Below are 24,296 nucleotides of genomic sequence, written 5' to 3'. Positions count from 1 at the left end.
TCACCTGTGGCAGTGGCAGCTCCACAAGGTGAGTGGGTGGCAGTCTCTGCAGTTTCTGTGCGGACACACACACACACAGCCATAACCTGGTATTTACCGTTATGCCCTGGTGTCGCTGGAAAATTCAAAAACTTTCGCTCTCTCAACCTGTTGGAGTGGCTGTTGGGCGGTGGGTGGAGATGGAGATGCAGATGCAGATGGAAGTTGGGGGGTAGGTGAGTGTTATAATCATAATCATAATCCCAATTCCAATCCAATGTCAGCGGCAGGCCCAGACCCAAGCCTTACAATTCATGGACACACGTTGCCACAATGTTTTGAAAATGTGACTGCCGCCCCACCGCATGCACTGCCACTGGCGGCGCGGGGAGGTGGGGCAGACGAAAGAGGCACCCGGCAGAAGCACGTTTTGTCGTTGTTTCTGTTACGTGGTTTCCTCGGGCGATGAGGTGCGGTGGCAGCAGCGTTGGTTGAGTCAAAGGCATTGGGTTTTGCCGCCGCCCACACACAGAAGTCGGGATGGGATGTAACCAGCATTACACCGACACACAGGGGGAAACGGATACACACACGCACACACAGATAAATAATGGAAAGAAACACAGATACAGCCACACATATTTGCATGTATTTATGTACATCTTGGAGCAGCGGCAGCTGTTGCAACGTGTTTGTGTCTCTCTGCCTCTCTGACAAAGCGTTTGTTTCTCTCAACATATCAGCCAGAAAAACTGCCTCCATGTCGTATGCGTTACGTGCTAAGACCCCTGGCTTATAGCAAATCAGGAAAAAAAAGAAGAAGAAAACCAAAGGAATACCAGAGGAAACGAGTGGAGAGGAGGAAACGGAAAAAAAACTGAGAAAAAATAAAGGTAAAGACTGAAAAGCAGCGGAAAACTAGAGAAAAGCCAACGGAATGCCAGAGGATAGCCGACAGACACAGACTGTCTGGCGAGAATATCTTGCCCACGAACCAACAAGTTGAATCGCTCGTCCAGGCATCCATGTGTTACCCATTCAATCACTTTCCAGCTGAAAACAACGCAGCATACAGATAACCCGCATCACATGCAAATTCAATTAATGCAAATGAAAATTCCATTAAATACATACATACATATCCACCTATATATGTATATGTAACATATATATGTATATTGTATGAGTGTGTGTGTGTATGCATACAATTAACTCGACTTCCTCCACGAGCCCGCTCTTCCCAATGCAAATCCAAATAAAACAAAATAGAACCAAAGTCCAGCGAGTTACAGGCGGTACGGCGTCACCTTGTCGGTTGCTTCGTTGCTTCGTTGTTGCTGGAATCTCAAGTCGACTTTGCTTGATTTATCAACAGCAGCGACAGTGGCAACATTTGAATGCAAAACGTGTAACAATTTGTAAGTTTTACATAACCCAGCCCCGGCCAGAAGTAGAGCTCATAGCCCATAGCCATTAGCACACTCGAATCGGTATCATTGGTAGCAAATTAAATCGAACGAACCCACATAGAAAAGGGGCCTTGAAAAGAATGCATATACGAATAGGGAAAGCATTAAAAATATGAAGAGATTTCCGTAGCTCCATTTTTGTATTCTTTAAATTTTCATTATTAATTTTTAATCCATTAAAATGATATCTTACTTGTCCAAATAGATACATTTTCTCCCGATCAAAATTAAGTGTTTTCATCATCTTATGAATGTTGTTCAATTTGAATAGGCCTTATAGTGTTGACCCTTTTTTGTACGAAGAAAACACTTCAAAATAAAACTTGCAAAAGTGCAAATAATTATTTTTGCTTCAAGTTCTTTAGCACCTTATTAAAGCCTCATTAAGAGCAATTCGAAGTGCTACAATCGTTTGTTTTTCTATCTGTTTTGGGATTTCTGTTTGTGAATACCGAAATTCCTCCCAGCGTCCTTGAGTTGAACTTCTTAGCTTCTCAGCTGACATTCAGTCGAGCCCTGATATAGCTCAAATATATGTGCATATATATTGTACATCGATCTACGAGTGCAAGCACTGTACATGCAGCTATTCCCTGACATGGATCGTTCATATGCACATGTAAACAAATACCTGTATATACTCTTACAAATGCGTCTATAAAATAATATATATTATTTGTCCAGCTGCGGGCGCACGTGTCGTTGCCCCTGTCCCTGTCTGTTGGGGCTCTCGCTTGGGTCTTTTCATAAACATTTCTCGAGATTTCTAATCTACATAACAGCAACAACAACTAGCATCAAATGGGGAATATCAGCAAAGAGCAGCCAGCTACAATCGCAATATCTGTGCAAATGCTCGTACATATGTATCTATTATAGCTTCAGACTCGTTCCACTTGCATTTTTGTGTATTATTTTCCAGTTTTTTGTTGTTTGTACCTTTATTTATTTTTGATTGTGATAGTAATAGTTCTTATCAACTGATGAGAATGTTTTTTTTTTTTTGATTTCACCTCGACTTTGAAATTGAAATTTTGCAAGATGATAAGAAATTTTCTGTCATTTCACGCGATTTGATGTTGTTTATTGTTGATTATGATGAGGCGATAAGTCCGAGAATGTTTTCAGCCCACTTGAAAGGTTCCAATTAAGATATAACACGATTAGAGCTCACATTTTGTGCACCACTTCACTTCACTGCCTGGCTGGGGCTGGGGGCCCTTTCCCGGTCTGCTGATTTCGTCAATGTCAGTCCTAATTACAGGTGTGAATTGCACCTGTGTGTGAAGGCACAAAACTTAAGTTTGCCTCACGATTATTTGTGGTTATCATAAGCGTTTGATGCATGGCATGCCACCAGGCACAGTGGGAAAAGCTGTGGAATTTAATTGAATTAAGTTAACATTTGTCTGGGGATACCGCACTCTCGTTGTTGCACTCTCGCCACACTGTGCATTCTGCGGGGCAATCGTTAACTATACCAAATAGTTTCGCCATGCCTGACCCATTGCATGTACTTTTGCTGGGGTTTTCCAGCCGTTTTCACCGTTCGTGATTAAACTTTAGCCAGGAGAGTGAGGGGGGGAAGATAAACAGACGAGCCCGATAAGCTTCCCTTCCCTGTGTGTGTGTGTGTGTGTGTGTGTGTGTGTGAGAGTGTGTGTTTACTCTCCCCTTGAGGGCAATCCACAAGTGTTTGCCTTTTGTTATGCTGTTTCGTCTCTGTTTATATGGAAAAGCAAACCTTTCGTCACACTGCAAATGTCTGTGGCCTTTCCCCTCCTTTCGGGCGGATTGCATTTCATGCTCGTGGAAATTGCGAGAGCCGAGCCACGTAACGCCCCCCTGCGATTAGCAACACGTGAGCATAGAGACCGTGCTGTAAATAAATATGTTACCGCCATGATAACGTGGTCGGAGTGGATGGCAGTGCTCGGTGTGTGTGGGTGTAGGGGGGAATGTGGCCACATGAGTAACTTGAGCCACTTCCAGCAATTTTTATGTCTTTGCACGTGCCCTACAATGGGGCGGGGCGGACATGTGTGTAATTTCCGCAGCGACCTCGGGCCGTATACGTAACGAAATGCCATACGAGTGCACGTGCCACTTATAATTAGCTCTGAGATCAGCAAACACCGAAAACAAAACAAAAGCACGACAGAAAGGCCTGCCTATGGGCCCCAAACTTGGGATACTCTGTCTAATCTTTAGACCTTTATCTGATATGTACACAAAGATTATATTTAACAGAACCATGCGAAGACAAACAAACATATTCAAGTGAAAGTGAGGTAGAGTTCCGTTGGATGATCTTAAAATACAAAAAGTTATTCCTACAAAAACATCTCCCTGCTTGTGCAGCCTTATAGTACATGGATTCTGTTTGAATTAGACAGTTTTTGGTCTTTGACTGATTTTATTTGACAAGCCATGCGATACTGTGACTACCTGTAGTATAACTTAAAACCAGCGAGACTTATTTCCATAAAAACAAACAGATGGGCATGGCTTAAGGGTCGAAAACTACTTAATCTTTTGGCCAACGTTCTGTTTGGCCTTATAACCGCCCTCTGACAGGGTATACCAGACCATGGATCGGCTGGTTGAGCACCAAAGCTGCTGTTACGCAAGCCCAGTGGTTAATTGGACACGTTTATATCATTTATCACCGCGGATCGCGGCTTTTGCAAGTTGTATTTGTGTGTGTGTTTGTGTGTTTGCGTGACCTTTGGGGCCAGAGCCGGCTCTAAAAATAGCTTGAGCTGCCATTTAAATATAATCAACACGCTGGAAAATCCAACACAATGGAAATGAAATAATCAAATCCGAATCCGAGTCGAGTCGAGTCAAGTTGGTTTTAATATAAACAAAGTGCGCTTTCTGGAGGCAAAAACATTTCAAAGACACGTGACCAACAACAAACTTGAGTGTTACATTGTCCGTGTGGTTGTGTGTGTGCATTTTTTCCGTGTGTTTGTGTGTGTGGAATGGCTGACATGCTCGGCTCGCGTGAGAAATTACGTCATGCGCCACGAATTTCGTGTGTGTTTTTTTGTGTATTTGCCACTTTCAACGTGTCTCGATTAAAAACGTTAAGCTTCTGGCCGTCCATGGAGTGAGAGTGAGTACGGCTAAGAGAGAGAGAGGGGGAAACAGAGATAGAGAGAGAGACAGCGATGACGGGACAACGCAGCGTATGATTATTATTTCGATTATTAAAACGAAACGAAAAACAAAACGAAAACCGAAACCGAAAAGCGACAGCAACAAAAAAACAACGGACTGTTGCGCTCTGTAATAAAAACAAAATGTCGGCCGACCATGTTCGAGTGCATGTGTGTGTTTGCCGTGTGTGTGTGTGTGCTGTGTTGTTCACATTCGTGCCGATTGTTGTTGCCAAGCGCGAGTGTTTATCAGCTCTTTCGCCTCTCAAGCTCCCGTTCTCACTTGCTATCTCTTTCTATCTCTCTCTGTCTCACTCTCAGCCGCCGCCGCCCTGTTGGATTTCGCTTTGGAATTTGTCACGTTCACGTGTTTTATTATATGCCGCTGCCGTGTTCGCTGGCTCTTGCTGTTCCTGCTGCTGCTGCTGCCCCTCGGCTGCTGGCTATCTGAGCGCCGCTGCCATGGGCTTTTGCGTCGTTGATTTTCGCTTTATTATTATTATATATTTTGAATATTTTTTATTTATTTTTTTTTGAGTGTTCGCCCTGCCCAAGGTACATTTAATTGAAGGTTGGGCAGTGTCGACTTCCATGTATCTTCCATGACTAAGCGGGCACAGAGATAATGTTTGGTCAATCAAGTGACACTGTAACTGTAATGGCTCAATGTTGCCCCGACCGGGTGTGGGTGTACCACTTCAATCAGAGATTGGCATTTGAAAAACATATGGCTAGCTTATTTATAACAATCAGTCAGAGAGAGAGAGGTAAATGCTTATTAATATAATTTACACGCAACATATTTATGCATGCATAAAAACAATAACAATAACAACAACAGCAGCAACAACAGCAACACCCAGCTTTAGTTGTGTAAGTGCGCGGACAGGCGACCGTAAATGAAGTCTAGTCTAGTCATCCGCACAGTGGCAGCCGCACAGTGCTTTCAGATAAATATGTAAGAACTGTGCTTCCATCTGCTGATTCCGAAAATAAACAATAAATTAGTGTGGATTAAGTATTTGAGGTAAATTTCTTTACAGCCCTTGTTTAGGTAAGAGATGAAGGAGAAAATAGGTTAAGCAAATTTAGCTGTTAGTTCGAAACATAATCGTGGCTGAGTTTTTAAAAGTTTAAATTTTGGATCTTTCTTAGGCATACCATAATTAAATAAGTAACTTTACGCTTTCGTTAGCTTTAACTTAAAAATTTATACATACGTATGTATTCATATATGTATCTTAATTAACCTAATTTAATTTTAATTCGTTAGTTTTTATGGCAGGTTTTTTCCTGTTTGTTTGCGTTTGAAAGTGGACCATAAAATGATTTCTTGTATTACGCCCCATGTGATATTTTTGCCATACTACAAGCTGTCTGGCCCCACTGTGGCAATCACGTTCGCCGCGCACGAAATGCGATAACATCGGCGACACACACATGTAAGTTAATTTGGGGCCGAACACGACTTGAGGAACGTGGAGCCCCCAGAGCAGAGCGCCCGAACCATCGATGGCTCTCTCTGCGCGCTCTTCTGTGCTCACATTTCGCCCACAATGCTCTCTGGCTAGCTCCGTCGTGCTCGGGAATCTCCGAACGTCATCAATTCGCGTTGCTCGCCTCGCTGTGTCGGGGTCTCGTGCCGTTCGGCGGGTTCATTTTATTTCTGGCAACGGATGCGGACGGAACGGTGCACACGGAGCGTATACGTACAGTGACAGTGCAAAATAACAAACAAACGGAGGAAAAAACTGCTTTAGTTAAACAACAAAAACAACAAACGAAGAGAAAAACAACAGCGTCAAAATTAGCTGGAGGCAGCAACAAAATTTATTATATGTACAAAAGTGCCACAATAGTGAAACACACGCACACGCATACCAAATCGCTCATATGCTGCTCGCCTCACCTACAGATATATATATATATATATGTGTGTGTGTGTATGTGTGTATAGGCAACTCTGTTGCTGGTAAAATTCCACTGTGAAAGGAAGTTATTGTTGCTGCTGCTGCTGCGTGTCTCGTGTGTGTGTGTGTGTGCGTACGAGTATTAATAAAACAAATAAATGTTTATACAAAAAATTGTATAAAAGCTGAAAACGTGTAAACGGCCCAAAGCGAGTGCGCCGAGCAGCAGTAATCACGTTTTTCGACATTTATTTTTTGTTTTGCGTGAACTCTTTGCATCGCCGCGAGTGACAGACAGAGAAAAAGAGCAGGCGAGAGTGTCTGAGAGAGAGAGAGGCCACAGTGGATGCTCCAACAAGTGCACCCCAAAAATAGACGTAGCGCTGCTGCCAAGTAAAACAAAAAAAAGGAGAAAATAACTTTATCGCTGCTTCGTTATCGCCAGCACACAGAAAGAAACGAACAAACAAAAGGCTAACTGCTGATAAGACCCCGCTGACGGCCCACAGTCCAGTAACTACCCACCCGCCCGCTGTGCAAGACTTATCGGTAGTATAATTCCATTCGTTCCAACATAAATAAAAAAAAATACATAGCTCGGGAATGTTATGCTATATCTAAGACAGCAGCAACGCAGCGTGTTCGGCAAGTGCAGGGAGTATTGGATATTCTTTGAGAGACGTGCAGCAACAACAAAAAAAGTGTGATACAAAATAACACAGTACCTAAATAACAGTAAAAGTAACTATCCTTGTGTAACAACCCACCGAAGAGAGAGCAAGAGAGAGGAAGAGCTGTGCTTCGCCGTAGATCCAAATTTGCCGTCGCTCTTCGCTGTTTCGTTCGTCTTCGCCGCCACCGTCGACAACCTGTTTGCTCAGCCATAATTCGCCCGCTACCCCCACCCGGCATTTATCTTGGTATTTGTACAATTATTTCTGCATTGACGTAAGGAGCGCACCCCCCCACCTTCCACCATTCCACCGCAACTGCAAGCCACGTTGACGCAGCAGCAGTCGCAGCAGCAGTCCAGGATAGCACAGTTAGCAAACGCAGCCGCAGCAGAGGGCGCAGCAGAAGCAGCAGCCGCAGCAGCAGGAGGGAGCAGGAGTTGCCACAGCAGCATGGAGCCCTATTGGAACGAGGCGAACGGACATACCGCACATCCGGTTAAGTATGAGAGGTAGGTATACAAAAGAGGGATTCCGCCAAAAGCAGCTCCAAAACAGAAACAGCAAAAAAAAAACACTCACTTTCACCTGCGCGCTTAAGTCTATGCATTAATTAATGGTTTAGTGTAGATTTTAGTCTCCAATTTAGTTGTTACCTTAAGTCGTCTTCTTCTTCGTAGCCGTCGCCCGTCGCCGTCGTCTGGCTTTGTAACGGCCTTCGCAGTGCTTTAGTATGTGTGTGTGTGGTGTGTGGTGTGTGTGAGTGTGCGTGTGTTGTGGATTGGGTGTGGATCGTGTGGGCTCTATTTATAGCCTTTGAGCTAGAAAACATTTGCAAAACACTCGTGAAATGTGAAAAATCGGGCGAGAAAACATGCTAAAAACGTGGGCAGACTCTGTGCTGTCGTCGATCTATTCTTGGCCGGATTTGTGCTTTAGTTTTATTTCACTTAATTTTATTTCATCTTTTTTTTTGTTTTTTGGGGTTTTTTGCAAACAAAAACCCACACACAAGCACACAAAAAGCAACGCACGACCCGCCGCCAAACGTGACGTTCCCCCAAAAGCCAATCTCCCTCTCCTCCTCCTCCCACATCTCCCATGCCGAGACTACTCTGCCCATGCCCCTTCCCACATTTGTGTGTGTGTTTTTTTTTGTGTACGAGTATTTCTGAACTTGAATTTCATTAAACGTGTCCGAGTGGAACCCAAATTCGGATTCGGATTCGGACTCGGGGGTGTCTGTCCGCTAGTGTGGCCAGAGACTCGTTCAATAATTTAGTCGCGGCCCCCCAATGGTCGCGAACTTTATTCCCGGCTAAATGTCAACGGCCAAAACGTGGCTATAAATATCAGTTAAGCCCCCTCTTTCCTGCTCCATTGATTGGCCAATGAATGGTGAAGAGGGGTGGCCACACACGTGTTTGTGTGTCTGCCTAGGAGGGGGCTGTCTCCGTCTTCGCCTTCGTGTCCGTCTCTATCCCGATACATATCTGTGTGCTGTGTCCCGTGGGCGTAGGCGTGAGCGTGGGTGGTGTTGGTGCCAGTCGGTGTCCTTTTGAAGGTCAACAAGTTTTGTCTTTCTCCCATGTTCCTCCTTGCTGTTGTCGTATTTATTTGATTGAGTATTATATTGGGGGCTATTTTGGTATTCAGTGACCACTCCTGGGAATGCGCTCAACCCCCCTATACTATAAATATCCTACCACGGCCCGCCCCCACTGAGTTTTTCATTTAATATGCAGCTTGATTTGATTTGTTCTCCCAATTTCAATTGGCAGGAGGGTTCTGATTGGGGGGAAAGTGTTACCATAATTGCATATGATATGGTAGTATGTACCTATATCTATATACATATATATATATATATTGATACCTATACCCATATATCACGTGTGGCTAATAATAACATGCCCCTAACCGTGTTAATTATGTGGAAATTATCACAACTAACAATACACAAACAGTTTATACACATTTTCCATAATTAGTTCGACGATCGTTGCGGTTCGATTCGGTTCGCTTTGGTTTGTTAAAAAAAAAAAAAAAAAAAAATACCTTTGCACGCGTGATCAAACGATTGTGTGTGTGTGTGTGTCGCCTTATCAACTGCCCCTCGAAGTAAACACGCTTTTGTCGCGTCTCCGTCTTCGTCTTCGTCGTCGTTCAAGTGTTTATAATTTGCATTACGCGCGCCCTCCCTTTTAATCAACACCACCAAATAGAGATGAAAAAACGACCGAGAGAAACCACAGAAAATGAAGGAAAAAGATAAAGAGAAAAGAATAAAGAACACATAAATAAGTGATAAGCAAACACGCGATAAACAGCAAGGCGGGGCGTGACGCACAGCCACCGCCACCGCCACCCCACCACAAGCCAATCTCCAATATGGAGCGAGTACGTAGAGAGAGTGAGAGAGAGAGAGAGAGAGATATCTAATCTATAGAGTTGTTTTCCATGCGTCAGTGAGATCTCGGGTTTGTTGCACGACGAGACAGTTGCTCCAGACCCACCCACCTCTTTCCAAGCAGACGCCACATGATAATGTTGATGTCGATGATGATGTTGATGATGAGGAGTAACGGAGAAGGAGGAGGAGGGCTTATCCACTTGCAAACGCAGCTGTCTCTCGTTGTTTTCGATTTCGGGATCTTGTCAACGACGCCATACAATATATATATATCAATGGAAGTACTACGACTATGTGTATGTGATCCCCCCACCCAGTGATAGCCCTCAAGTGACCATGACCAGTGTGTGATAAGTGAGTTTGTGTTTTTCTGTTTTCCCAAAATGAAAGTAAGAACGAAAGAACTCTGATAAAGTGTGTTTGTTTGCTGGCTACGTTTGTGTTACATGATCAACCCCTCCAGTCTGGATGCCAACTGTATCTCCATCCATCCAAAGGGGCCAATCATGTAGGCTAATCAACTCACAAATGTTCAGCAAGACAACACGTCAAAGCAAACAACAAGTAAATGAAATGAATCTCAAAAACCACGAGTATATAAGTATCCAACCATCCATCTATGTATCTTTCTCCAAATAAACAACAAACGCAAGCTGCAGGAAGGCTGCTATAAATAGAGCCCAACGAAGTGTTATAAATTATACAAATATTTTTAGCGGATGGTCTGCGGCGCTGTCTGTTGACGATCTTCCAGTTCTCCGATTCCGATTCCGATTCCGAATCCCGTTCCGATCTTTATTCGCATCGATCCCATTTCGTTACGCCGAAGCGTCGGTCTTATCGTCGTCGTCGCTGTTTTCGTCGTCATCATCGTTCTGTTCTGTTGATGGCCGGCCTCTTGGTCGCCTCTCGCTCGGTCTCTGTTCGTCGCGGCGTCCATTGGCATTTCGGAGGCGGGCACGTAGACACGTTCTCCAATGCAGCCACACACACAAACACACACACCACACTCCTCTTGATGATGAGCCTCCTCCTGCAGGTTGCCTGCTCACGGGGGAGAAACGTGCCGCAGTACAAATATATATGGTGGAATTCACACACAAATTTCTCATACGTGGGGGAGGGATACGGTACACGGTACACGGGCACACTCTGGTTTCCATGGTGGTTTCCAATGATTAATGCATTCAACGTCGACGTTTTTCGAGGTCCGCGTCCGCGTGAGTCATGGGGATGGAGATGGGGATGCGGGGCTCTGGTGCTCCGCACATTGCATTTGATTGCCACTAAACGATTTGAATAGTTGCGATGTGAATATGTGAGTGTATTTTGACCCAGTTATTACTACATGCTGGGTCATTTGTGGCTGTCTATTAGTTGGGGAATGCGGATGGGCATGGGCATGGGCATGGGCATGGGGCATGGGCATGGGGATGTGTGGGGTTGCAGATCGTTGGCATTCGATTAACATTTGGAATTGGAAGCGTACGTGTGGAAAATTTTCAAGTTATTTATACTCTTTAGGGGAAAGTTTTCCAAGGCGAAATATTGTTTTGATATGCCAGATTGTATGATGATATTTCGGAGTTGCTACGAATTTTGTGGCATTTTTTTTTACACGAATTTTTGGAGGGGAATCCACACAGAATTCGCAGAATTGTTTTCTAGATTCTACAGCAACCAGTGCGTGAGTGAACGCAGACTCCAATTCAAAGTAAACTTCGTTGATGAATCATTAGCCTCCCCCTTGCTGGAATTCCCTTGGGACAAAGGCTGCTGCTGCTGCTGCTGCTGCTACTTTGTGGCGTCTCCAATTGCCTGAGCTTTCCTGGTATATCTCGAAACTTCGTTTGCTGCTGCTGCCTGCCTGCTGCGTGTGCGTAAAAGCCAAATGACAGACCGCCTTCAATTGGCCTTTGTTTTGTGTCCAATTTGTTTGTTGTATCTCTCGCTGTGTCGCGCCGCATTCTGTATCTGTGTATCTGTATTTAGCTGTGTGTATCTGTGTGCCAGTATCTGCTTATATTGAATTGTTTTTCGCTTACACAGCATGACCAGCGTGCCATTTGCTGGCAGAATCGCTGGGGAGGGGAGAGGTACTTGTATTATTGCCCTCGTTGCGGCTCTGTTGCCGGGCGATCCATCCGGCACGTGCGCACGTTTTGGGGGCTGGCAAAAAAAAATAAAGAAGACAATTGGATTTTGCTGGAACCAGCACTCTCAGAGTATTTGGCTGAACTTTTGAGTTCGTTTGGCTCTGGGCCATTGCCCAATCTCATCGTTATATCACGTGCCCGCTCAGCCATTCAGTTTCCACCTGAATATGTGTATACGTGAATATTCATGAGTGCTGCTGGAGGCATCATTAAAGTTTCCATTCAAGTTCCGTTCGTTGTTCGTTGCTCGGCTCTCACGTGATCAGATGCTCGACTCGACACTGCAGTTCTCTCTCTCTCTCGTTTAATTTCGTGCTAATTTGTTGTGCTTGTATTGTGTTGTGTTATCTTATCATTAGAGATAGAGATACCCCCTCCACGGTTCAAGGTCAGCTGATCAGAGAACCCCCCAGAGAACCCCGCCCACTTTTTGCCAATTAGAGCCAAAAGATTGTCAAGTCAAGAGATTTTTTATTGTTGATTTATCAACTAAAACGTCACCGCTTGTCGAGTTGTTTTCCTACGTTTCAAGTATTTCTGATTTCTGATTTAAGATTTCACAATTTCCATTGCCTAATGTCAATATGGAAATGTCTGACACAGATCTCTCTCTATCTCTTGGTGGCATTGAATGCCATTCCGTTCAGTTTCGTTCCGTTTTGTTTGTGTTGTGTTGTGTAAGTGGTGGGACCAAAATCTATAGGAAATATATGGGGATTCATGAATCACTCACTTTATGCTGTGTCTGTGCTGTGCCTGTGAGTCAGTGTATTTTTTTCGTGGTCCGTATCCGTATCTCTGTATCTTTGTAAAGTCAAGTCTGACGTCTTTCAGGTGCAGCCTATAAATTAATAAACTTTATTCTGTAAATCTAGGGGAAATTCCCTGCTGCCATTAGCCAAGATTAAACTGCGTACAACTGCCACGAACCAGTTGTATTTGGCTTGCAACTATATCAGTGTTTATGGATGACCTCAAAAGCCCATAATAAACGAAGAAAGAAAAAAACATCGTCACGTGCATGGCAGTGTAATCTTATCTACGAAAATTTCGGGGTTTAGTTACCTTACAGCCGTCGCGATAAGCGCAGGAAACAAGTCACTTGAGTGGCATATCGATAGCAGAGCGATAGCTGAGCGTGTGCAAGCTGTTTGGTAGTAATTATTATTATCAGAACATAACACATGCGTAGAGCTAGAGATAAACGTGAATTGAAATCGGAAGAGGGGCAAACTGGTGAATGGGTAAATGGGTGAACGGGTAAATGGGAAAATGGTTGCGGGAATGGGAGAATATGCTGTGCTGTTCATGCCTTTGGCAAGCGATGGGCGACTGATCGGCGGAGACTGTCGTCATGGGTCCACAGAGACTACCTGTAGATGATGATGGCTGTGTCCCCGCGACTGTATAGTACGTGCCTCATTCCTATATTTACGGGGGCCAATTACTTAATAGTGCGACAACAAAGAGAAACGTAAACAAAACGGTGGGAACTGCAGCGCCAAGAGCCAAGAGGAATCCACCCAAAAGGGGCACGCTGCCAACTTGTTGGGGTGCCATCGCATGAATCAAGCGAGTGATTGGTGACTCTCGCTGACGCCTGGCCACAAAACTGAAGTGCTCTTTGGCCACTGATGTAAACCGAGGAGGAGTACACGCCCTGTTCACGGGAACGCCGTTCGTTGTCCCCCAAAAAGAAACAAAAACCAAACGGGCGGGCGGGCAGAGTGCAATCAACTCAAGAGTCGCCCCCAAGGCGAACATTGGATTGAAATCTGTGCTGAATTACTCATACGCAGCGTGAGCCGAAGTCGTAATTCTGATATACTGATAATTGGCTACGGCTTACAGATCAAATAATGCAAATTGTGCTAAACGCCCAGACCAGATGAAAACAAGTTAGCAGAGGGCGGGGCTAGCTGTTGCTGTTGCTGTGGCTGTGGCTGGATTGTTGGAGAGGCTGTGGCCGTCCAGATAAACAAGTTCTAGGCGCCATGGACTGGTGCGTTCTAGTATATCTTTTTGATGTGTACAAATATGTGGATACACACTCGTATATACATATTTGCTTAATGTTTGTTGTCTGTTGTCGCTTATCGCCCCAGAGGCAACGCAAGAGTCGGAGCCATGACACTTATTCTTTCTATCGTTTGGGCTGCTCGTTCATTTATTTTGGTTTCTAGCGTTTTCGAAATGATTCTGCTACTTGGGCCCCTCCCCCGCGTACATTATGATTACCCGTGTCGTCCGTACCTCAAGCGATTTTTGTTTGTTTTGGTTCGGGAATTGGCATTTAGTGAATTTTTCTGCTCTAACATTTAGTCTGTGGTGGCCGCTGTGGCCGCTCTTGTGGCGCTTGGCAACAGTTTTCCCAGTTCTACAAAATTCTGTTCGAGTTTTGTCTCTCTCTCTATTTCTCTCTGTTTTATTATATTTTTGGCACATGGCAATTAAAACGTGTAGATGCTAAAAATAGCCGCTCTGATATATGGAGTGCATATGAAAACGTGAAAACGTGTGTGGGGATTGGCTCGTTTCAATTGGTTTCTCATCACCAGCCCACACGGCAGCTGGCGGGACTGATTTTTCGAATGAAAAACATTTTGTGGGTTGTCTAAGGAAACATGGCGAAACTATTTATGTGGGGTCCCGACTTCAGTTCACAATTCTCAGTGTGTCAGTGAGTGATATAGTGATCGTGGATGATCCTGGAGTAACAACAAACAACTACACGTATCCGTATGCTAATCGTATTTTAAGGCATATTTTTATTCGATTTTTTTTTGTTTACTACAACACCAAAAACAAACAATTTTAGCCAAGCGACGCCTTTGAGGCCCACCCCCCAGTGCCCCAGTACCCCAGATCCTTCGATCTCGATGCCACTTGGTGCTTTAATCAACGTTTAATGTTTATTATGTTCTCTCTGTTCCGTTGCAGCCATTTTGCAGATTGCAGATTTTTTAGCTTCTGTATCTCTGAGTCTTAAATTAAAACCGAAATAAAAATATTAATCCATAGCTCTAATTAGCCCTAGTTACTACTCCTAAGTCAGGCTAAGTTATGCGCCTAATAAATGCATTACTAAAACCGAAAAACAATCGAAATGAAAAATTTGAAAAAACAAAAAATACAAAACAAGAAAAAAAAAACCAAAAAACAACCAATACATTTTTTGAACAAAATTTGGACTTATTTGTGTTTCTTTATCTTTATCCTTCCCACTTCTTTTGCATATCGAAAAACGAAAATATAGCGAAGCAGCTGTCTCCAGTTTTCCTTATTGCACAGAATCTAGTTTAAATTTTTCCACCTCTGCGACGGCATACAGCGAGGACGATGCTGAATATGCCACAGGAAGACGTAATAAAACATCGAGGGTAAATATTACAATTTTAGAGATCGCGAGAACTCACACCAGAAACTGATTTGATTTGATCTGATCTGATCGATCGCTATCTATCCATTGATCATTTCAATTGTGAACCATGAAAAATTGAATGCAAATTTGAACGAATAAAACAATCGAATATCGAATAAAAGCGAATATAAGCGAATATAAAACGAATAGAGACGGACGATCAACGATCGACGGCAAGATCAAAGGATCAAAAGAGGGAGAGGCTTCAGCGCAGCGCAGCGCCTGGACTATGTATCTATCACATACTCACACACACCCAAACACACGCACACACACACACACATATATATATATTTACGCACAGCCATGTGCCACGAGGGGCCGATGCCATGCCCTGCCCAACCCCGACGACACGACGCCCACCGCCGCTTTTGACACTTTTTTTTATTGTACGCCTAAAAAAGTTTAAACCAAAAATTAAAATTAAAAGAAAAGCGATTGAAAATAAAGAGAAAAGAAAACCCAAAATTAAAGTGAAAATAAAATGAAATTGAAAAATGCAAAAAGAACCAATCATTACTAGGATAATGCCTAAACCCCCTCCCCCCCGCATATCGTTGGACCCCCAAGCAAACCGCATCTAATCAGAGCTCTTTGTCCTCTCGTGTGCCCACAGCAAGACCCCCTATCGCACCGGATCATCGAGAAGCGGCGACGCGATCGCATGAACTCCTGCCTGGCGGATCTCTCACGCCTCATCCCGCCGCAGTACCAGCGCAAGGGCCGCGGCCGCATCGAGAAGACGGAGATCATCGAGATGGCCATCAGGCACCTGAAGCATCTGCAGAGCGAGTGCCTGCAGAAGGAGAGCGACTACCGCAGTGGGTACATGGACTGCATGAAGGAGGCGGCCAAGTTCCTCTACGACGTCCACATGCAGGACTTTTGCCACCGCCTGTTGGGTCGCCTGCAGGAGCACATCGATGACATGTTCAAGAGTGAGTGGACTCGATCTTTTCCCCCCCTATAAAACTATCTTCTAATCTCTGTTTGTTTGTCTGTTCTACAGCCGAGTGCTACAAGTCAACGCGCACCTGCCACATGCCGGACAATGTGAGCGCCTCCAGCGGCAGCCCCCACCAGGCCTATCATCCGCCCCTGTGCCATTTGCGGGACATGCTGGGGGCCTCGGATGTGGAGCACAGCCAGGACCACAACGACGTCAAGGATCTGAGCTTCCGCAATCATCTGAATCAGCTGCAGCGAAACCAGCAGGCAGCAGCTGCCGCCGCCGCCGGCAATGGCAGCGGAAGCTCCTCCAGCTCCACCAACCTCGAGGCCGCCAGCAAGCTGCCCATGACCAATGGGAGTGGCAGTGGCAGCGGCAGTGGCAGTGGCAATGCCAATGGCGACAATGTTCCCACCAATTCCACGGGCTCTCTGCCCGCTGCAGGCAGTAGCAATTCAGCAAGCTCCACCACCTGCCCCAGCACGATCACCTGCCCAACGACCACGTCCGCGTCGGTGGCGCAGAAGGTGGCGCCGCCCATGCCACATCAGGCGGCAGTGATCACGTCGACGGCCCCGCACCACCACCACCACCACACGGACAGCAGCCACCACGACTTTGATTCGTCGCGGGAGCCCATGCTACACACGGACACCTCCAACATGCACTCGCCGCCGCCGCGGGACCTGCTGCTGCAGCAGCATCCGCATCTGGGGCACAACCACACACAGGACAGCCTGATGTCGGTGCGCATGCGCAACTACTCGGAGTCGTCGCACGAGGTGGAGCACAACAACAACTACAAGTACAAGAACCACATCAAGGAGCGGTTCGTCCACGAGCTGCACGACGAGGAGACGAGCAGCGAGCACTGCCCGGTGGCTGCTCACCTCCAGAGCGATCACTCGCACATGCAGGCCCACTCCGATCACTCCAAGGACGGCACCGAGCCGGAAATAGCCCCCATTATGGCCAAGAAGCGCAAGATGGCCGAGGCGGCGGCGGCAGCAGCCAACGGGGATGTCCATCCCCTGGATGTGCACTGCGAGGCCAGCAATCCGAATCCGCCGCGCCAGCTGCTGATGTTGCGCGACGACAGCAAACCCTCGCCCTCGTTCAACTTCAGCGACATCAAGGACATCAAGTCGGAGCTGCACAACAGCAACTCCAACTCCAGCCCGCTGCTGGCCAAGCTCAGCGCAGCAGCCGCCGCCGGAGCTCAGCTCAGCACTCCGAGCAGCACCACCACCTCGCTGGCGCCGCGGCACTCCTTCACCGTGCCCATCTTCGCTCTGCACGGCCAGGGCAACTACTACGTGCCCCTCAACGTCGACTACAACGCCCTGGTGCCGTTCCTCAACGGCATGGACCTGCTGGAGAAGAGCTACTCGAGCATGCCGGTGGTGCATCCCATCAACATCAATGTCAACTTCATGCCCAGCTCCCCGTCGGCCTCGTTGTTGGCCGCTGCTGCAGCTGCAGCTGCCGTTGCAGCTGGCAAGCAACAGCAGGCAGTGGTGGCCGCAGCAGCCGCCTCCGCGTCCGCAGGTGGTCCACTGTCCTCCGTGGTGGGGGCCAATTCGGCGGCTGCCCAGGTGGCAGCTGTCGCCGCTGCGGCCGTGGCCAAGGCCAAGCTGGAGCAGGCCATGAACAGCAGCTGGTAGGGAGGCAGGCGGTGGAACAGCAGATGGAATAACTACCTCAGTACTTCTGTGAATAATCATCAAATGATTAATCTCAAATCAAAAACAAAAACCAGGCGACATCTGCGCTTGGAGAGGAGAGTGGAGAGGAGAGGAGAGGACACTAGAGGATAGAAGATAATGCGAATTCAGATTTATTATTTTTGGATTAGATCGGAACAGCCTCAAAGGCTGGGTGGTGGTCGGCAGCCAAGACCTAGACAAGATCGAACTGTAGAGGAAGGAAATTCGAGGAAATAGTTTTGCTGGCCCAACTATTTTGAACAAAGCTAACAAGCAAGACAAACAAATTCAGCATAAAATAAATGTCTACTATAATGCATAGAGATCGTAAATAGCAACAAGAAATATGTAAATGTACACCGTACTAAAAATATAATTATTATGATGCCAAGAGTCAGTCCCACGTAAATGATCTAATGGATTTTAAAAAAACAAAACAAAAACTAAAACAAAAACAACTAATTGTGAACTAAATGTATTTTTTTAGGAGTTTAACGTTTTTGCAGTGTTAATTACATAAGTGTTGTGGTTTCAAATCAGGTAGTCTATAGCCAAGTGGGGGGGTCCCCACCCCCCGCAAATCAAACGTACATATTAAAATATATATATATTATATGTATATGTATACATACGCGTACTATATAGTAAACCACTAGTCAAACGAGGAGGATATACGTATGTATGTATGTAAAACGTAAACGACAAAACGGAAGAGGAAATGAAAAAATAAAAAAACAAAAATCAAAATGAAATATTATTATATAGTGTGTATGTATGTGTAAATACTGTTAGCAAAATCAAATTGTCATTCGTTTAAGTTTGTATTTTAGCGACAAATTATGTTAAGTTCGTTGATTATCACACATCCCATGGTGGAGCTAAAACAAAAGCTACAATAGCTAACAAAAAAAAAAACAACAAAAAAAACAATTCAAACAAAAAAAACCCAAAAACTTTTCTATTACAGAAAGAAAGAAAGAAAGAGAGAGTCCAAATTTCATTCTCGAAATGCGGTCCTAATACTATAGTTAGTTAGTTATTATTATTAATACTACCTACCGTCTAACCCAACCCCCTCCTACGTTGATTTTTATCTTTGTGTTTTTTTATTTGTTATCCCGCAACGGAATAAAGGAAAATATTTAACTTGTTTCGATTCCGACGACTGTCACTAGTTTCCTCCGATATACCGATATACGATCTAAGAGAGCACTGGGAAACGATTTAGTTGGCTAAACCGAAGCACAAAGATTATTGATGTTATGCGACTCTTTTTTTAAAAAATGTGTACGGGTCTGTTTGATTACGTTCACTCTACGGTACTGTTAATATACAAATACGTTACTGTTTAATATATATTTTATATGTGTATACAGATGTAATAAAAAACAACAGCAAAATGAAACGCCCCTCTTTGCATTCCATTCCTTCCAGACCGACAAAACGAATGTTTATTTTCAATGACGATGAGAAAGGAGTGGCCTAACCACAACAGACACTCATATACATATGTGTATGTAAGTATGGACAGAGAGCCAGTGGGAATTTAGGCGTAGTACCGGGACCAGTTTATTCTGCATCAAGTTGTGAAGCGGATAAGTCGTACGCACAGCAAAAAACATTATTCAGAATGCGTGTGGTACCGCATTGGAGCAGCTTTTTGAGCTTTCTCCTGGGCAGCATTGCAGCTGACATTCCCGACTGCAATTACTTCGATACTGTCAACCTAACGAACAGTTCGAAGTTCCCCAACGGATCCTACAGCTACGAGCGGCTCATCATTCCGCCGACTCTAACGGGGGAGTACGACTACGAGTTGCTGTTCAACGGGAACAGCAGAGCGGTGCCCAGCCACACAAGAGGATGCGTGTGCAAGGTGAGGCCCTGCATACGATTCTGTTGTCCTCGGAGCAATGTGTTGCAGGTCAACAGGTGCTCGCCGCACATACACAACGAGCTATCCTACAAAATGACCCTGGATATAACACAAGACAATGGGAGTGTAACACATAAGCACATCATGGAGGACTTTGTTGTGCAGGAGGAGCTGCCACTGCCATGTAGCACTCATTATGCTCTAAACAGAATTAAATATACGACAGATCTGTGGACACTATTCGAGGTATGACAGAGTACATCTCTTCTTCATTTTTAATTAAATTGATCAAATTTATTGGCCAGAATGGAACGCTCCTACGACAATACGACAAGAAGTACCTCTCCAAGCAGGAATACTGTCTGCAGCCGCGGAAGTCTAGGAAACAGAATGACGGCTTTAACTACACCATCGTTCCTTACAACTGCGCCATTGAACCGGACTGGACAATGGCATATGGTAGGGCTAGAAATTGAATCATTTACTGTGGAATTTCTCTGATTATTATCTGCAGTCAAGGCGGCATCTGTCGTATTTATGGTCATTACCATTTCCATCTACCTTTGGCTGCCCCAGTTCCAGTCGCTGCATGGAAAGTGCTGCAATTTGTATTTTATCTGCCTGACAGCAACCTTCCTGCTGAATCTCTTTAGCACTTTCCACGTGTTTGACAGCACAGTTGCCTGCTCTATTAATGGTAACATAATTGAATTATCTCATCTACTACAATGTTCCACAAACATAGCACACTTTCTACGCCAGGCTATGCGGGTTACTTTGCAGCGATGGCCACGTTTCTGTGGCTGTCTGTGGTAAGCTTCAATGTGTGGCGTCGCTTTCAAGAGCTCCAAGGGACACGCCGCAGCAGCTTTTTCAACTATAACCTCATCGCCTGGACCACTGCTGGAGCACTTACTCTGGGCGTATTCCTGGTAGACAGACTTGTGCCATTTTCCATTAAACCAGACAAAACTTTCCCCTTGGTACCTGCTGTGGGCGTCTTTTCCTGCTGGATCTTAAGTATATCGTTTGTGCTTGCATATTTGCCATTGAACTGTATACAATCTTTTATGTTTATCAGCTGAAAGTTGGTCGGGAATGATTTATTTTTATTCGCCACTGACGTTATTTATACTATTCAATATTACAATGTTTGCTCTGACGACTCACACCATTTACTTGGCGGACAAGATCAGGCCAAAAGTGTGGAACGGCATCGGAAAGCAACAAATGTCAATGAACCGAGCTAAGTATGTGAACACCATTAAGGTGTGACTGTATGTACATAACAGAACGATCCAAAGATTATTTTGCTGAAAAGATATTGATATTCATCTCAAGTTTTCCGTGTAATGAGATCCAATCCTTCCAATTTCTTTCAATCATATACGAAGCCAATTATTAATGATTCTTTTCATTTCTTATATATTTTGTTAGCTATGGCGTGTATGTGCATCTATTCATCATAATGGGCGTCAGTTGGCTTCTGGAAATTGTCGCATTTATTTGTGAAATTGAGAAAGTCTTCAAGCCCTTGATCGTAGCTAATGAGATAATAAACTGCAGTCAGGGCATCATAATATTCCTTGTCACACTCTGCAACAGGGACATGCTCAGGATCATTCGTAAGCGGTGAGTGCCTTAGCACCGTTATCAAAGTATATTTTAACGAAAATAAATCACATCTTTCAGAAACCACGATAGACGGCTCAGTGGTGATGAGAATGGAACATGCAGTCTGACACAGGACTGCCAGCTCATGCAGGATATCAAATAAATTGACTGTTATTGATCCTCGGATTGAATAAACTTTCGATCAACTTTCATACAAGGGATACTACCTTGCCTCCAGCCCGGCGACATTCCTCATAAAATTTTTGTGGCGTTTTTCGAAAAGCGATTTTGATTTTATTCCATCATATTTGTATGTAATTGCAAATTACAGTCTGATATCGAACATATACAGGGTGCGCCAAGTTTTAGTACCCCATGTAAATGTTGAATAACTTATTTTTGTGGGGATATTTAAAAAGCAAAGCTTACACCAGCAAGCCTTTCTACCATTGACGAGCCCAAGGCAAATATTCCGCGGAAATCATCGCTATACCGCTATAAAAACGAGAAGGAGCGTTGTGAGTCGCAGTGGCCGCGACTCTACTTGTATACCCATACTCAGTCTATAGGCTAGTCGGCCACCTTATTGATTTAGTTTTAAAAAATGAGTCTGTATAAATTGGACCAAATTAAATAAAAATACCTCATGTATGAAAATCGGTTCCAAATGTCAAAGCTAGTCAATTTTAACACTCAGTACTAAAACTTGGCGCACCCTGTATACATACGCATAATTATGGATATGCCCACATGCTCACTTTCATCTGCTGATAAAGAAAACTTCTTGACTCTAAGGAACAACTTTAAGTGATTTCTTTTGTGTAGGATTTTGCATATCATTGAACGGAGCCCAAGCCGGTCGGTTATTATGGATCGAGTCGTTCGAGCAACAAGTCAGTACAACGGAAAAATTTCCTCATAAGTTCCATAAGTGCGGAATGAATAACCTCATATATCAAAGCAGCCTGCTGAGCATTCTCTTTTGCGTTGGTGTGCAGGCTAGCGACATTCCCGATTGCGATTTCTTCGATACGGTCAACATAACGAGCAGCTTAAAGGCAGAAAATGGATCTTATAGATACGAGAAACTCACAGTTCCTGCGAGCCTAACTGGGGAGTACGACTATGTGATCCAGCACGACGGAGACAGGAGCCGAGTTCCCAAGCACATCCGAGGATGTGTGTGCAAGTTGAGGCCCTGCATTCGATTCTGTTGTCCGATGGAAAAGCGAATGAGAAGTTTCAAGTGTTCCAAGAAAGGGAACTCGCTTTCCTACAACATGACGCTGGAAATAATGCAACACGATGGTACATTAGCGTGGAAACATATTTTGAGAGATATGTTCGTGCAGGAAGATCTTCCCCTGCCATGTAAGACTCATTTTCTACTTAACAATGAGAAGTCTAGAGATCTGTGGACACTGTTCGAGGTTTGTTGGTGTTCAACTCTTTCATTTCTATAAAAATTGATCGAATCCATTGTCTAGAATGGAACGCTACTGCGGCAATATGACCAGATGTACCTCTCCAAGCAGGAGTATTGCCTGCAGCCGCGAAAGGCGAACAATAGGACATACTACAATTATACCATCGCGCCCTACAACTGCGCTATCGAGCCTTCCCGATCAATGGCTTTCGGTAGGTATTCAAAATGTGCTGTTGCGAGTTTGCTCACCCTGATAACTGCCCCATTTTCTAATTTCCAGTCAAGTCCGTCACCGTAATATTTATGACAATTACCATTGCCCTTTATCTGTATCTGCCCAGATTCCGTTCGCTGCATGGAAAGTGCTGCAATCTGTACTTTATCTGCTTGGCAGCCTCCTTCCTGCTGAATGTCTTCAGTATGTTCGATATATTTTGCTCACGCTCAGTTGTGTGTCGGATCAATGGTAATGCTCGTACATATAATAAAACACTGATTGCATTTCTAACATGATAACATTTCTAGGATACGCTGGATACTTTGCAGTGATGGCCACATTTCTCTGGCTGTCGGTGATAAGCTTTGACGTGTGGAGACGATTCGCGCTACGGCGGTTGCAAGAGTTCAAAAAGAACAGCCGCATTAGGTTCCTCAACTATAATCTCATCGTTTGGAGCACGGCTGCTGTACTGACTCTGGGCATATTAGTGGTCGACTTTTCCGTCAAGTTCAATTTTGAGAATCCCAGCACACCCGGCGTGGGGGTGTATACGTGCTGGATTTATAGTACGTACCTAGAATAAATTGTGTTTAATCAGTTTTCGGAATTAAGCGATGATGCTCTGTTTATTTCTATAGCAGAGGGATGGTCGGCCATGTACTATTTTTATTCGCCGCTGTTGATTTTGATGCTTCTCAATGGAACGATGTTTGCGTTGACAACCAGATACATTTATGTGGAAAACAAGAAGAATCAGCGAGTGCTGAACAAAAATGAACGACAACGAAAGTCCAGGAACAAAGCCAAGTGAGTGCCAAAATTAGCAGTCCTTAATTGATTACAATATTCAATATCTTCAGCTACCGTGTGTATTTGCGTTTGTTCATCATAATGGGCGGCAGTTGGATTCTGGAAATCATTGGATATGTCTGCACTTTGGAGAATATCTTAGAGCACTTTGTCACAGTCTCTGACATTGTCAACTGCAGTCAAGGCATCATTATCTTCCTGGCCACATTCTGCAATCGGGACATACTCAAGGCAATGCGCAGGCGGTAAGATCTACCAGGAGAGAGCAAAAGTATTTGCATTACAAAAAATTGTATTAATTATTTCAGCATCCAAAACAGGAACAGCACCAGTACAGAGTTTACTAGCAACGGTCGGTCCCTGGAGTCTGACAAACCTGCTAATACCGAAAGGAATTAATTGGACCTCGCGTCAAGAAAGTGTATTTTTTGGAAATATATTTTAATGCTTTGATTAAAGTTGTATATTTTTGAGGCACACCCTGCAGAGGCGAAGGGCGGCCACTAACTAAA

General features: G+C 44.6%; 3 protein-coding genes across 6 annotated transcripts; all 3 read left to right on the top strand.

Annotated features, from left to right (window-relative positions):
- Nucleotides 1-91: 91 nt before the first annotated feature.
- Nucleotides 92-18,170, top strand: LOC111066490 (transcription factor cwo). 4 transcript variants are annotated; one of them, XM_022355164.2, is made up of 4 exons: nt 92-215; nt 15,019-15,142; nt 15,800-16,121; nt 16,193-18,170. In XM_022355164.2, exons 3-4 carry the CDS (start codon nt 15,848-15,850, stop codon nt 17,794-17,796), a joined length of 1,878 nt encoding a protein of 625 aa, XP_022210856.1. In that variant the 5' UTR covers nt 92-215; nt 15,019-15,142; nt 15,800-15,847; the 3' UTR covers nt 17,797-18,170. The 4 variants fall into 4 exon arrangements, 3 of the variants coding, with proteins under 3 accessions (XP_022210856.1, XP_022210854.1, XP_022210855.1); XM_022355162.2 differs by lacking the exon at nt 92-215 and adding an exon at nt 6,264-7,705; XM_022355163.2 differs by lacking the exons at nt 92-215; nt 15,019-15,142 and adding an exon at nt 7,616-7,705.
- Nucleotides 18,171-18,173: 3 nt separating this feature from the next.
- Nucleotides 18,174-21,618, top strand: LOC111066493 (probable G-protein coupled receptor Mth-like 11). Its single transcript, XM_022355166.2, has 7 exons — nt 18,174-19,960; nt 20,020-20,173; nt 20,229-20,411; nt 20,477-20,734; nt 20,796-20,964; nt 21,152-21,346; nt 21,407-21,618. Exons 1-7 carry the CDS (start codon nt 19,469-19,471, stop codon nt 21,489-21,491), a joined length of 1,536 nt encoding a protein of 511 aa, XP_022210858.2. The 5' UTR covers nt 18,174-19,468; the 3' UTR covers nt 21,492-21,618.
- Nucleotides 21,619-21,756: 138 nt separating this feature from the next.
- Nucleotides 21,757-24,290, top strand: LOC111066492 (probable G-protein coupled receptor Mth-like 11). Its single transcript, XM_022355165.2, has 7 exons — nt 21,757-22,758; nt 22,816-22,966; nt 23,035-23,220; nt 23,280-23,540; nt 23,613-23,781; nt 23,835-24,029; nt 24,093-24,290. The coding sequence occupies exons 1-7, from the start codon at nt 22,267-22,269 to the stop codon at nt 24,181-24,183; spliced, it is 1,545 nt and encodes a 514-aa protein (XP_022210857.2). The 5' UTR covers nt 21,757-22,266; the 3' UTR covers nt 24,184-24,290.
- Nucleotides 24,291-24,296: the final 6 nt, after the last annotated feature.

This window comes from Drosophila obscura, unplaced genomic scaffold (genome assembly GCF_018151105.1).
Source record: "Drosophila obscura isolate BZ-5 IFL unplaced genomic scaffold, ASM1815110v1 contig_150, whole genome shotgun sequence".
In the NCBI taxonomy this organism is placed as follows: Eukaryota; Metazoa; Arthropoda; class Insecta; order Diptera; family Drosophilidae; genus Drosophila; species Drosophila obscura.
The sequence above is the reverse complement of the archived record's forward strand: the minus strand, read 5'-3'. Positions and strand labels throughout refer to the sequence as shown.